General features: G+C 39.6%; 1 protein-coding gene across 1 annotated transcript; it reads left to right on the plus strand.

The window, feature by feature from the left end:
• Window positions 1-222: 222 nt before the first annotated feature.
• On the plus strand, window positions 223-9,930 carry LOC107293629 (T-box transcription factor TBX1). Its single transcript, XM_015822784.1, has 7 exons — window positions 223-236; window positions 1,664-1,750; window positions 3,517-3,720; window positions 4,532-4,633; window positions 6,771-6,942; window positions 8,698-8,853; window positions 9,859-9,930. The coding sequence occupies exons 1-7, from the start codon at window positions 223-225 to the stop codon at window positions 9,928-9,930; spliced, it is 807 nt and encodes a 268-aa protein (XP_015678270.1).
• The last annotated feature ends 2,433 nt before the right edge of the window (window positions 9,931-12,363 follow it).

A 12,363-nucleotide genomic window follows, 5' to 3' on the forward strand; every position in this document is an offset into this window, starting at 1 on the left:
ATACACATCTAAAGAAATGATAAAACCATGTTTGGATCTTCTAGGTCCTTTTCTCTGACAGATTTCGCATTGGTCCTGTCAGGCATGCTAGCTTGGAGTTCATAAAGCTAATCCCACTAATATCCTACTTCCAATGTAGGAAATACTATACGGGCTTCAGCTAAAACGGTCTATCAGGCTGAAAAGTCCTGCAAAACTGTCCTAGCTCCTGCTCTAACAACTATGAAGCATCAAGGGTTGGTTTTAAGCAATAGTTTTTCTTGTTTGTTGCTCCCTGGTCCCACTTTATTGCATCTTAACTCAATTCACCTAAGCTTCTTCCAGTTTGGCTAAATAAATACAATTCTAGACTTTCCAGACATTTGGCACAGAGAAAGAGAGAGAGAATTTTAATTACCTGGTCCACAGCTGAGATTCAAGCAACACACTCCTGTAGGCTCTAGTGAAAACGTTGAAACTGTAATTGAAAGTCCAAAGTACAGATGTCAGGAATGTCCTGGTAGAAAAGTAATCCAAATGCAGTTGAAGGGAAAAAAATAAAAGTTAAGATGTAACCTGAATCTCATCAAGAAGTGAACAAGATTGCAATAATCTATCTCTCATTCTCTTTCTCTCTATATATAAATATATTAATAACATGGGGAAAAATTTTCACAACTGGGAAGAAAACTGAATTACTGCCAAATTCTTCATGACCCAAATATCCAACCTCAGAAAGCTAGTTTAGGAAAACAATCAAGAATAGCCTTAACACAAAAGGGAAGACATTTTCACAGCAGGAAAACCATTCTTCTACAAAGAGAAAGCCTAAAGCAAATTTTCCCTAAGGAACTTTGAAAAATTAAAACTATTCAACTATTCAAAGTAATAATAAATAAAGGAGAAAAGAAGGGCCCCAGTACAGAGCAGCAATCTCTTTTAATCTTACGACACTTTAGTTTTTCTTGCCAATGCAACCTTTCATTTCTTCTTCTTTTTCAGTTAAAATTTAGTGCTGATTTGGGTGGATAAATGGATGACTGAAAAGTTCAGGCCAGAAACAAACAAACAAACAAAATCAGCTTCCCCTTGTGAAAGAATGGGATGGGGATAATGTATTCCCATGATCTACTATTAACAGTGTAACAAATTATTAAACTTTTCTCATACTATCTCTGTCATGGAATTTGCAAGATGTTTTGCCAGCATTAACTGGTTTTTTTCCTGACTCAAGAGGCCTTTTCCCCATTGCCCAGTTAAAGGTCTCTCCGTCCATCCTTGACGCAACAGAAAATTACCAGCATAAAATTTCCTTTTTCCACTGGTAATCTCTGTCCTGCATCTTGTTTCCAAGTCACTACAACCATCTGATTTCCTTGCAAGGAAACACAGGATAAAACTGATTTTACACATTGTGAGGCTGGCCTTAGGCAATGTCAAGATATTGGGGGGGGGGGGGGAAAGCATATTGCAATGAATTAAACTTCTCTCAGTCATGGACTAGAACCCAAATGAAGGCAATGTCATGGAAACACAGCCCAAAAAAAAGTGGCTGGAGCATTTTGGTGCCATAGCAACGTACAAATAGGGAAAGAACCTCTGAATCCAGGCAAAGAAAAAACATTATCCTCAAAACATCAGGCATGTTTTGAAAATCAGATTTTGCTCCTGTTCCATCCTACAGCTCTGTTGCAATCCACTGGTTCCCTTATAAAAGTAACCTGAAACAGAAAAAGCATCATCCACCATCATCTCCTTTAATGTTCAAGAGGTATGGATAATGAAGAATTGGTTTGGATGGATTATTTATTATTTTTGGTTTTTTGGTTTTACACAATATGCTTTTCTAGTGTGGTTCGGCTTGTTGTAGGAACTCAGCCATTGTCTTAGTTTGTTGCATGAACTAAGCCATCATGTTGATCTGTAATATTGTTTACGTGTTCGGACAGAGTATGTTATGTGATCACAAAACAATTGTGTTTTGCTAACTCAAGTTTAGTGTTCAGTGTGTTGTGTGATTCCTTGGTTAAGTGCTTTTAGCAGTGACAGAGTACATATCTTTACAACTAAATCAAGATCAAATCTGAGCTAGATCTTCAGAAGATGCTGGTACTGTCTTCTCCTGTTTTGCACAGAAAAGGTTATGAGAAGCATACAGGACATAGCTCAGCCTTCAAACTTATTTTCAAATTCATAAGTTATGTCTTAGAACACATACTGATATTTTAAGGAAATTTTATCTCTGAGCAGACATAAGTACTTATAATCAGTGAATAAGCCTCATTTGCAATCATTTGCAATAAGGGGCCAAGACTTCCATTTAGGCAGATATTCATGTCCGCCTTCAGAAATTAACCACAGCATATGAGTTTAGAAACTACCAAGTAGAACATGATTGTCCTTCTAATCGAGGTGAAATTCAGAAAAGAGCAAATGCCATGTGCAACAAATGCATTTATATTTATTTACACATTTCCTCCCTGTTTATCAATTAAAAAACCCACAGGTGCATTGGAACAGTTTATTTTTATAAGAAAAGGCTCCAAGCTTTTTGATGACAAGCATTTTTTCAAAGCACACATTCAGCACTCAAGAGAGCTTGGGAAATGGGAGGGGGTGGCTTATTGTATGTTGAAGGTTGTGTGTCAGCATGGCCCAAGATTGAGTGTCACTGAGAGGCAGTTGCAAATCTTCCAAACTCAGAAACCACAGTCTAAGATGAAGTCAAATAGATTACATCTCACCCATGTAATTATTCCTGGTGTAACCACCTCTTATATATAATATAAAGTTTGGCTGAGTTATTCTTTAACTAAAATGGTGACCTGATAATGTGCTTTAATTTCCTAATGCATCTTTACAAACATTGGGTGCGGGATGAGTTAATACATTTGGAAAAAATTAATTGTGCACATACAATTGGGGCACAGTATTAGTGAAGTCTGTGTTGTCCATAGGGATACATTCTCATATCATCCTTCAAAGTTAATCCACACTGTAAGGAAGCAGGCTATCCAGGATGCAATTATTCTTTCAATTGTCCCCATTGTCCCTATGCGCAAAAGCATCAGAAATTGTGCTTTTTCAAAAGTCAACTGGACTTTGTTTTCCTTGAAAACATTTTGCTTCTCATCCAAAAAGCTTCTTCAGTTCTTGGAAGAGAAGTAAAACGTCTTCAAGGAAAAAGAAAGTCCAGTTGCCTTTTGAAAAAAAAACACTTTTGGGACATCCATGACCTGGATGACTGAGAATCTCCATAGACAGCTGGAGTTCTTCCAAAGATGTAGATGTTTCAATGAAAGCCAACATTCAACCGGTGTAGATTAAGAGACAATGGCATGTTCAAAATCTAACATTGATCTTCTCCATGGGCAGGGATTTTTTTTCCTGAATCTTGGTTCTCCCACTGAGGTTTACGGAAGTCTGGTCTCCATGCCATCTGTAGCTGATACTGTGGTTTTCTTTCACTTCTTTCTCAGCATTCATTGCAGCAAGTTTGAGTGTACTGACCTCTGAGGGCTGCCCCTTCTCTCCTAGCCCAGTGGCTGCATCATGTCTGCTGGGCACAACAGCAGACTTTGAGCAATATGGAACCAGTGGAGCAGGGAAGCAAAGTGGCAGTTCCCAGTTAGCCAGGAAAAACCAATGTGTGTCTGGTGTCACTGTGCAACTGGAAATGAGGAGTCTTTGGGAGGAGTTCAACAGCCTTGGCACCGAGATGATTGTCACCAAGGCAGGACGGTAAGTGTCATGCACTTGGGATCACAGGTGCAAACACCATCTAATGCAGCATTTCTCAATCACTGAATCTTTAATATGAGTAGACTTCAACTCCCCATGAACCAGAAGTAGGAAAAGCACACCACTCAGCAAAGTTTCAGGAGGGAGGCTACAAAAATTGCACCTATACTACATTTATAAGAACAAAGTAAAAGACAATTAAGAAATTTAAGGAGATTATACCATGCACCTGAGCTTCCCAAATGGGTGCAGCTGTTTTAATGCTTAAAAAAATGTATGTGAAATATGGTTTACTGTGTAAGATAATCCTCTTTCAAATGCTTTTCCAGAGCTTGCTTCCTGCTGTGGGAAAAAATTGCCCAGTTTGGCAATTTGTGAGAAGCCACTTGATAAGTGTCTTGGGCCTTTAAGGCAAGACTTGTAGTGGACTTTCCTGCATCTTGGGCACATGATATCTGCCCTTCCCTGACCCTGAGTATGCCATTTACTCAGCTCAGGAATATTTTCTCCATATTCTGTAATGGCCTTCAAAGCACTGAAGGAGAAGGGAAAGGAAAGGAAAGGAAAGGAAAGGAAGAAAGCTCACCTTAGGAAATTTTCCATGCTCCCACCCCAAAGCTACTGGCTCAGTGCAGCATACTCATTTGTATCAATTATCCACAATAACCCATCTTTTTGTGCCAGAAGACCCTACTCATCTAAGACCCTTAGAATGCAGTCGACTGGCATTTCCAGGCCATGATAAGTCCTTCCCCAAAACAACAGGGAGGCTAAACAAATGATCTTGCAAAGTCCTTTTTCTCTGTGGCAGGAGGATGTTTCCCACCTTCCAGGTGAAGATATCAGGCATGGACCCTTTGGCTGACTATGTGCTTCTAATGGATTTTGTCCCTTTGGATGACAAGAGATACCGGTACGGGACCGTAAGTTTGGACCTATTGATGTCAATGGGAACTTCAATGAATGATTGCAGCCAATGGGGTCTCTCTACAGTCAAAGCTTTTCTATCACCAGAGTTCAGGGGTTCTGGGATTTTTTTTAAAAAAAAATCTGAGCCTGAGAAGATTTGAGACTTTCTATTCTCTTCCATTCCTCCCTCCAAACCCTTCAAATATCAGCCATCTTCTATTAGCACTTCTGTCATCTTCCAGGAAACCATGCCCACCCCGGCTCCGCAAAAACAAAAACCATCACAATACACAGTGGTGGGATTCAAATATGTGAACAACCGGTTCTCTGTGTGGATGCCGCTTCCAGAAGTCGCTTCCAGAAGTTCATTCTGGGCCTGGGCAACAAAAAATTAGCTACCGGTTCTGCCTAAGTGGTGCAAACCGGCTGAATCCCACCACTGACAATACGTCACGTGATGCAATTGAGTTTGACACCCATGCTATAAAGAATCACTTCCAGGCAGCTAGAGTGTATCTTCTTTTCCAATTTAACATTATCCGTGAAGGGGAAAAAAAACATATCCTGTATCAGGTCTCTTCAGAAGAAAAAAGAGTTGCAAGGCATAATAACACCACACTTTTATCTCAAGATAAAAGCCACATAAGTAGTATGCATTTAAGTTGTATTAGGTTTCTATATTAGCATGCAGCAGAGAGTCAGCAGCTACCAGTCCGTGATGCAAATCCTGTGGGGCATTAGTTGCCGATACCAATAAAGAACCAGGAGTCAAAGAGTTGGATTCATTATTATTATTTACTAGCTGTACCCGGCCACGCGTTGCTGTGGCTCATAGCGTGTGTTGCTTTTACGTCCAACAGATGTCACGGTGTGACATCTATATAATAGTAGGTATATAAAAACACGTGCGTATTCGAATGCAACGTTGTGTCAAAATTTCAAAGCAATCGGTGAAGAACTTTCAGAGATTTAAGATTTTGAACAAACGAACAGTTACATTTTTATTTATATAGATTTGTCTAGCATGTCTTCAGGGATGAAAAACACATGACCTTGACTCCCTCTCCTTTTCTTGTCATTCTGGCTTTTGGTCAACAATGGAAATGAATTAGCAATAGTCAGGTCAATATCTGGTTCTTGAATGAAGCTACTCATTAGAGATGCACAGATTTTTAAGATGGCTGCCATGGTGAGGAAAAACTGTTTACCAAAAGACAATCTAGAATCCTGTCCCTGCTGTCCCTCCTGATTCCTCAGGATGCTGTTTGTCATCCTAAAGTAGATGGCATATTTCCAAACAAAGTCCTTTTTTTGTGGCCATCAGCATGTTATAAGGCAACATGGGATGTCTACATGTGATTAAGGGGCATTCTTATAAATAAAAGTGATGCTAGAGACTGCTATTTTGCTTTGCAGCATCCCAGTAACCATTTATTTATTTTTAGAAAGTATTTAAGCAAAAATAAGATGGGACATAGAACCTGACAGGAACGAAAACACTTAACCCACCCACATGATCACTCCTCTGTTGCAACAGCCTTGTTGCTGAAACATATTTCAGTTCAGAATTTCATTTATACGTATAAAAGGTCTTGATTTAGATTTTGGATTCTGCATGAATCAATCTATCTTAGTCATTGGTATTGTCAAATATGCCTGAACATCAATATAAATGAGTATGTGGGTTTGTTATGTATTAAACCAGGGGTCTTCAAACTTGGCCCTTTTATGACTTGTGGGCGCTGGCTGACAAATTCTGGGAGTTGAAGTCCACAAGTCATAAAAGGGTCAAGTTTGAAGACCCCTGTATTAAACAATGTATGTAACATCCTTTGGCCTTCTTCCAGGCTGATGGATAGGGCCAGAATTCTCATCTCTGAAACATCGAGTTGTTAAGATGGATAACTTTTTCTGTTCCACAGCAGGGCAGCATACTTCCTATAGGTAGTATTTCACTATTCCATAGTTGGAACTGGACTGATCTAGCCTATTTTTTTCCCTTGGCCTGGAAATCAAAGGAAAGCTTTTGAGCTGATAAGTAGAAAACAATGGGACTTCCTAGCAAGCCAAACATAATGGATGGATCCAATACAAGCCAGAACTGTAACAACCTGTCCCAGCAGGATACTTCTTTCCTACAGGTATGCATTCCACAGTTCTGCTTGGCTGGTAGCTGGCAAGGCGGATCCTGCTACACCTGGCCGGGTTCACTTCCATCCTGATTCCCCTGCCAAGGGAGGCCAGTGGATGAGGCAAATTGTTTCTTTTGACAAGCTCAAGCTCACCAACAACTTGATGGATGACAACGGCCATGTGAGTTGCTCTGGACTGTTGCTGATTAATAACTATTTAGCTTCCTCACCTGGTTGCACTAGACTTAATAGCAACTGCTTAAGGCAATTGTTGCATGCTTTTCTCCTGTTTTTATTTTTAAAAAGGCAACATTATTCTTTAAATGCAATCATCATAACACTCAGATTTAAAAACCCTAAACATATATCTATATATCCAGGGCTTTTTTTTCTCATAGACCGCCCAGAACGGAGTTCCAGCACCTTTTTGGGATGGAACCTTGTAGGGTAGGCAAGGCAGGTTGTATAATGTATGTGAGTTCCGGCACCTTTTTTTTTTTTTTAAAGAAAAAAAGCACTGTATATATCTATATCTATATCTATATCTATATCTATATCTATATCTATATCTATATCTATATCTATATCTAAGCATAAAACAAAAATACATTTCTCCAAAATTCTTCTCAAACAAGATTTTTCAAAAAAAGGAGGGTTGTGGTAGTGGAGAAGAAGCCATATATTTCACACACACACACACACACACACACACACAAACACACACACACACACACACACACACATCGGATACTGAACATTTACTTTCTGTTTTCCTATTCCATTTTTTTGTTAAGATTTTACAAAAACCTGAAGATATGAGCATTCTTTCTTCAGTAAAGATGTTGCCCAGCTGCAAAAAGAATTGATTTTGAGCTTCCTCATCAATATATTAGTATTTAGTCTTCCATGACAACTACCTCATTGTGCAATGGGGAAATAAGGGGAGAATAGTCTTTTAAAATGCAGTCATTTTCTATTAGGATTTTTTTTTTAATTTTTAGAAATAAGTCTTTTTGTTTTTGTGCAACTCATTTTTCATACTGTTGGAGTAAGAGAAGAAACGTCTTTTCATTTATAACAATATCTCGCAATTGGGCTGGCTCAAGAAATCTGAATAAGCAATTACAGCTAGACTGCAACACGACCCTGACCCAAGACCCAACCTAATAGCTATGACCAATTTTATCCACCTTCTACACTCCAGATGTGTGATATTCCTGTTTCCACCACTGCCATTTCAACCACCCAGTCACTGGGATAGGACAGCATGTATACTATATTATTCTCCCTCCCTCCCCCCCAGCTATTGTATATTGAACAAAACTGAACAGAATTAGGTGTGATAATGGAAGAAGTGCCTCAGTGGGGATGGAAAAATTCCCCTTGTTGTGATTGTGGTGCTGATATGCAAATTATGAAACTTATTTTGCAAAATTGCCTACAATTTGTGTTCTCTGGTTCCCAAGCAACATCTATGGTAGCTGAACTGGACATCCAGTTATGAGACCACTGCCCTTCCCCCGTAGTGGTTTTGTATATAATTATGTGGATGTGTGTATATGTTTACTTCTCTTTTGTCATGTTTTCATCACATATAGCATATTAACTTTTGTAACCCAATACATCTGGCCGTTGCCAGATTGAGAAACTGATGTAGGCTTTTTTCATGGAGACTTTAATCATGAAAGTGAAGAGAACCTGAATGAATTAAATAAAAAGCATCTTTCATGAAATGTAGTCCCTTGGCTGACAGCAAAAAAAAATTCTGGCTAGTGTTTTTCCCCCATCATATTTCAAATTAGAACATATCTACTGACATCTGGGAAAGTGAAAGAAAGTTGCATTCTGCCATATGCATCATGGGAAGATGTCATGCCTTCACCTGAATTTAAATTTTGTACCCTCACCTGAAAGCTTTAATTTCTTAATCAAACAGATCATTCTGAACTCCATGCACAGATACCAGCCCCGTTTCCATGTGGTGGTGGTGGACCCACGTCCAGACAGTGAGCGTTATGCCCAGGAGAATTTCAAATCTTTCATCTTTACAGAGACACAATTTATGGCAGTGACCGCCTATCAGAACCATCGGGTATGAACACAGTATATCATGGTTTCTCCTTCAAGAGAACTGATTTATGGAAAGGGGTTGATGTGGATGGAACACCTCTGAATTCTTGCAGATAAATCAGGATGGCCCCCTCTGCTGAGTAAATATGCATAACACATACCGGTATCTCATGACCCTAAACCAGTGGTTCTCAACCTTTTTAATGCCGTGACCCCAACCGGTCGTAAGTCGAGGACTAAACTGGTCGTAAGTCGAGGACTAAACCGGTCGTAAGTCGAGGACTACCCAACCGGTCGTAAGTCGAGGACTTTCCCTGCTCGGGAGCGCCGCGCATGCGTGGTTCCGCCCCCTGCGCCGGCCGAGGCGTAGCTGGCAAGCAGCAGAGACGGAGCAGGCCAACCACCAGCTGGCCCAGCTCAAGGGAGGTAAGGCACCCGCCGGAAAAGGGGGAAAAATGGCGGACAGCCTTGCTTGGTGACCCCCGTGAAATGGTCGATCGACCCCAAATGGGGTCACGACCCATAGGTTGAGAACCACTGCCCTAAACTGACAACCTAATTACAAATCTTAAACCAGCAATCTAAGAAGGCATCTGAGGGGATACAATCAATATGGATGAAGGGGACTAGCTCAGAGCCCCAGTATATCACATTGTTCATTGGATAACTTTAAACTTTTATCTCTCAACCTCTTTTTGCTAGGGTACAATGAAATAGATAACCTTTTATCAATTGGTGTATCAATGAAGCCACTAGGAGTCAAACTCAACTTGAAGGAGACTTTGCCTTTTCTAAATGCCATCCTATGGTCCTCAGAAAAAGGATAGGCAGGATATAAATCAATTAAATGTTTATTGTGTCCCTTGGCCTTCTACTAGACAGTTATGTGAGGCATGTGAAGGGACTTAGATAAGTGTGCTACTTGACTGAAATTCCTTTCTCTGGGACTAGTGAAAGCTACCTGAAGGAAGACGAAGCTGGCAGGAAAAGTAGTAAATCACTGATAAAGCTATCCCTCTCTTGACAGATCACCCAGCTGAAAATTGCTAGTAACCCCTTTGCTAAAGGTTTCCGGGAGTGTGAGCCGGATGACTGGTAAGTCTCTTCCTAGATTATTTTACTAAGCCAGAGATAGATAACAGAATAAATGGAGCCATCTATTCAGTGGATTGAAGACCTTGTTGCACCTGCCACTTATGAATGGGTTGCCTATAGAGGCAGATTTTGTTTAGGCTCATTTATACAGAGTACAGGTCAGGGGAGTGGAAGAGAGAGGTGGAATTAAGCAGGGAGCCCTGCCCAACTCACTGAGAGAGCCCTTTCTTCATTAACTCTATCTGACAAAAGTATTTACCTCCAGTGGCTGCTTAAGGACGAGCAGGCAGTGATCACGGCGCAGGTGGCTAGATTCTGCGCAGCAGCACTGGGGATTCGCCAGAAACATATATAAACATTTTAGATCTTTTTAATAATCTTTTATAATCAATTTTATTACGTTTTTTTATCCAGCATTAGACTATAGTCAAATGTATTTTTATTGTCAGGTCAGTATGATTCAGTTTTTCTGAAGCTAGGTAGTTTTTTTATATATATATACTGTCTGTAAAACTAGGTAGACCTTGGTCACCCATTGATTACATCATTACTGGTCATATATTGCTATGTCTTCTTGTGTTGGTTCTGTTTAGTTTTGTTTTATTTGAATGTTTAATTTATGTGTTGGCCTTCGGCTGTAATAATAAATTGATTGATTAACTCTATCTGACTTCCAATCATCAGCTGGACTACCTGTAGATGGTGATTTATTAGTCTTCCAGAAGACTGGTGGCTGTAAGATAGTTTTATGACTTTGCTGTCATTCAGGCTAGAAGACCCCAGTTCAAGTACACCAAACTGAGAAGTGTTGCAAGGGAATGGCAGTTCTGGCAATAAATGCAGTCAGAGGCACCCAGAGGTATTCCATAGATTCAAAATAATGCCGAAATAGGGAAAATGATATTGCCCCCACTCCCCAAAATAGTCAGGCAGAACCTCTTTTTGACTAAAGGAGAAAATCTGTAATGTTCTAATTTGGGACATCTCTTTTCCAATTTAAATCAATGTATTTTTTTTAATAACCGAGCAAAATGACAATGAAGTAACTGATAGGGATTATGCCTACAGCATTCACAACCAGGCAACCTGTCAAATGCTAGCCCCTGACTATATCAATACCTTATCAATACCTTTAAAAAAGATCTATAATGCCTAATTCATGGTCTTGGTGATGATAATGTGATCAGAGTCTAGAACAGCTAAGGACAAATTTAGCCTGCCTCTACAGTTGCAAAGGGATCAAAGTCTGAACCATGAAATACATTCTCTGAAAAGAATAGGCGGTGCCCGAGACACGTCATGCTACTTGTCACAATTCACTTTACCTCAGGAGGGTTCCCCCCCCCATCTGTAATGTCTAAAACTGGTATAGAATCCATTCCACCAATGTTTGGGGGATGATTTATTGTATCAGCTAAGTCTACGTCATTCCGATAACTCAACAAAAGGGAGGAATCAAGACACCAGTGGTAGCTAAGGAAATAGCTGGAAATGGATCAAGTTGTTCTCCAAAAAACCTCCTGTAGAGTACTACTTAAGGGAAATTTCACATTTATATACCTTAACTGGTTATGTTGTATGTGCATAGGCCGGGATCCTCAGGGCAACTACTGAGTTGTTTATCACGGAATGGGAATGCCTCCTCCTTAGCCCAACTTCAAGAGATTCCAGAGAAAGGTAAGATGAAAAATTAATTTATCAGTTTAGAATGGAGAAATCTACAGGAAAGCAGTCTTAAATCCACGTGCCTACTAGGAAAACCAACAATCCCATAACACTGAAATTTTATGGTTTACTAATCTCTGTTTAGGGGTTTAAGGTAATGAAGCTAGATGACTTCCTACATAACTGTTTTATAAAGTTTTTGTGAGTAAGTGCTGTCTTCTTTCATACTGCCCTCATTGTAAGCTGAAATTAGCTGCTTTTTGTTCATTCCATTAAGCTTGCTTCCAGGGTTGGCTATAATCAAGTTGTATCTAATCCAAATTTTTGCTGAAGCAGTTAATTATTAGGTAAAGAACTCAGAGGAAAACTTGAACTTTGTTCTTTAAAGATCTGTACCATAAAGGCACCATAAATGTTTAAATGCCTAGGCAATATCTGGAAAACTACTGAAAGCTGAAGATTATGGCTTCCACAGTTAGTAAATAGTTACCTTGGTATCTTCTCATTTAGCAAGCAAGAGAAGAATCAACATCAACAAAGACTTGCATACATTTTTCTCGAGGCAGTTTGATTATATTCCTGTGTCTTTAATCACTGCACCAAACTGGCTCTCCAAGTTTAATAAGTTTAACTGTTAGCAAGAGAATGCATTGGACCAAACAATGAACCAGTATTTAAATTGCTAGTTTCCAACAACTTAAAAATAGTAAAATGCAAATCACACTATTATCTCCTGAGATCCTAGGTCTTAGTGAAATCATATAGCTAGCAG

Source organism: Protobothrops mucrosquamatus, unplaced genomic scaffold, assembly GCF_001527695.2.
Source record: "Protobothrops mucrosquamatus isolate PMUCROS unplaced genomic scaffold, P.Mucros_1.0 scaffold1676, whole genome shotgun sequence".
NCBI lineage: Eukaryota > Metazoa > Chordata > Lepidosauria > Squamata > Viperidae > Protobothrops > Protobothrops mucrosquamatus.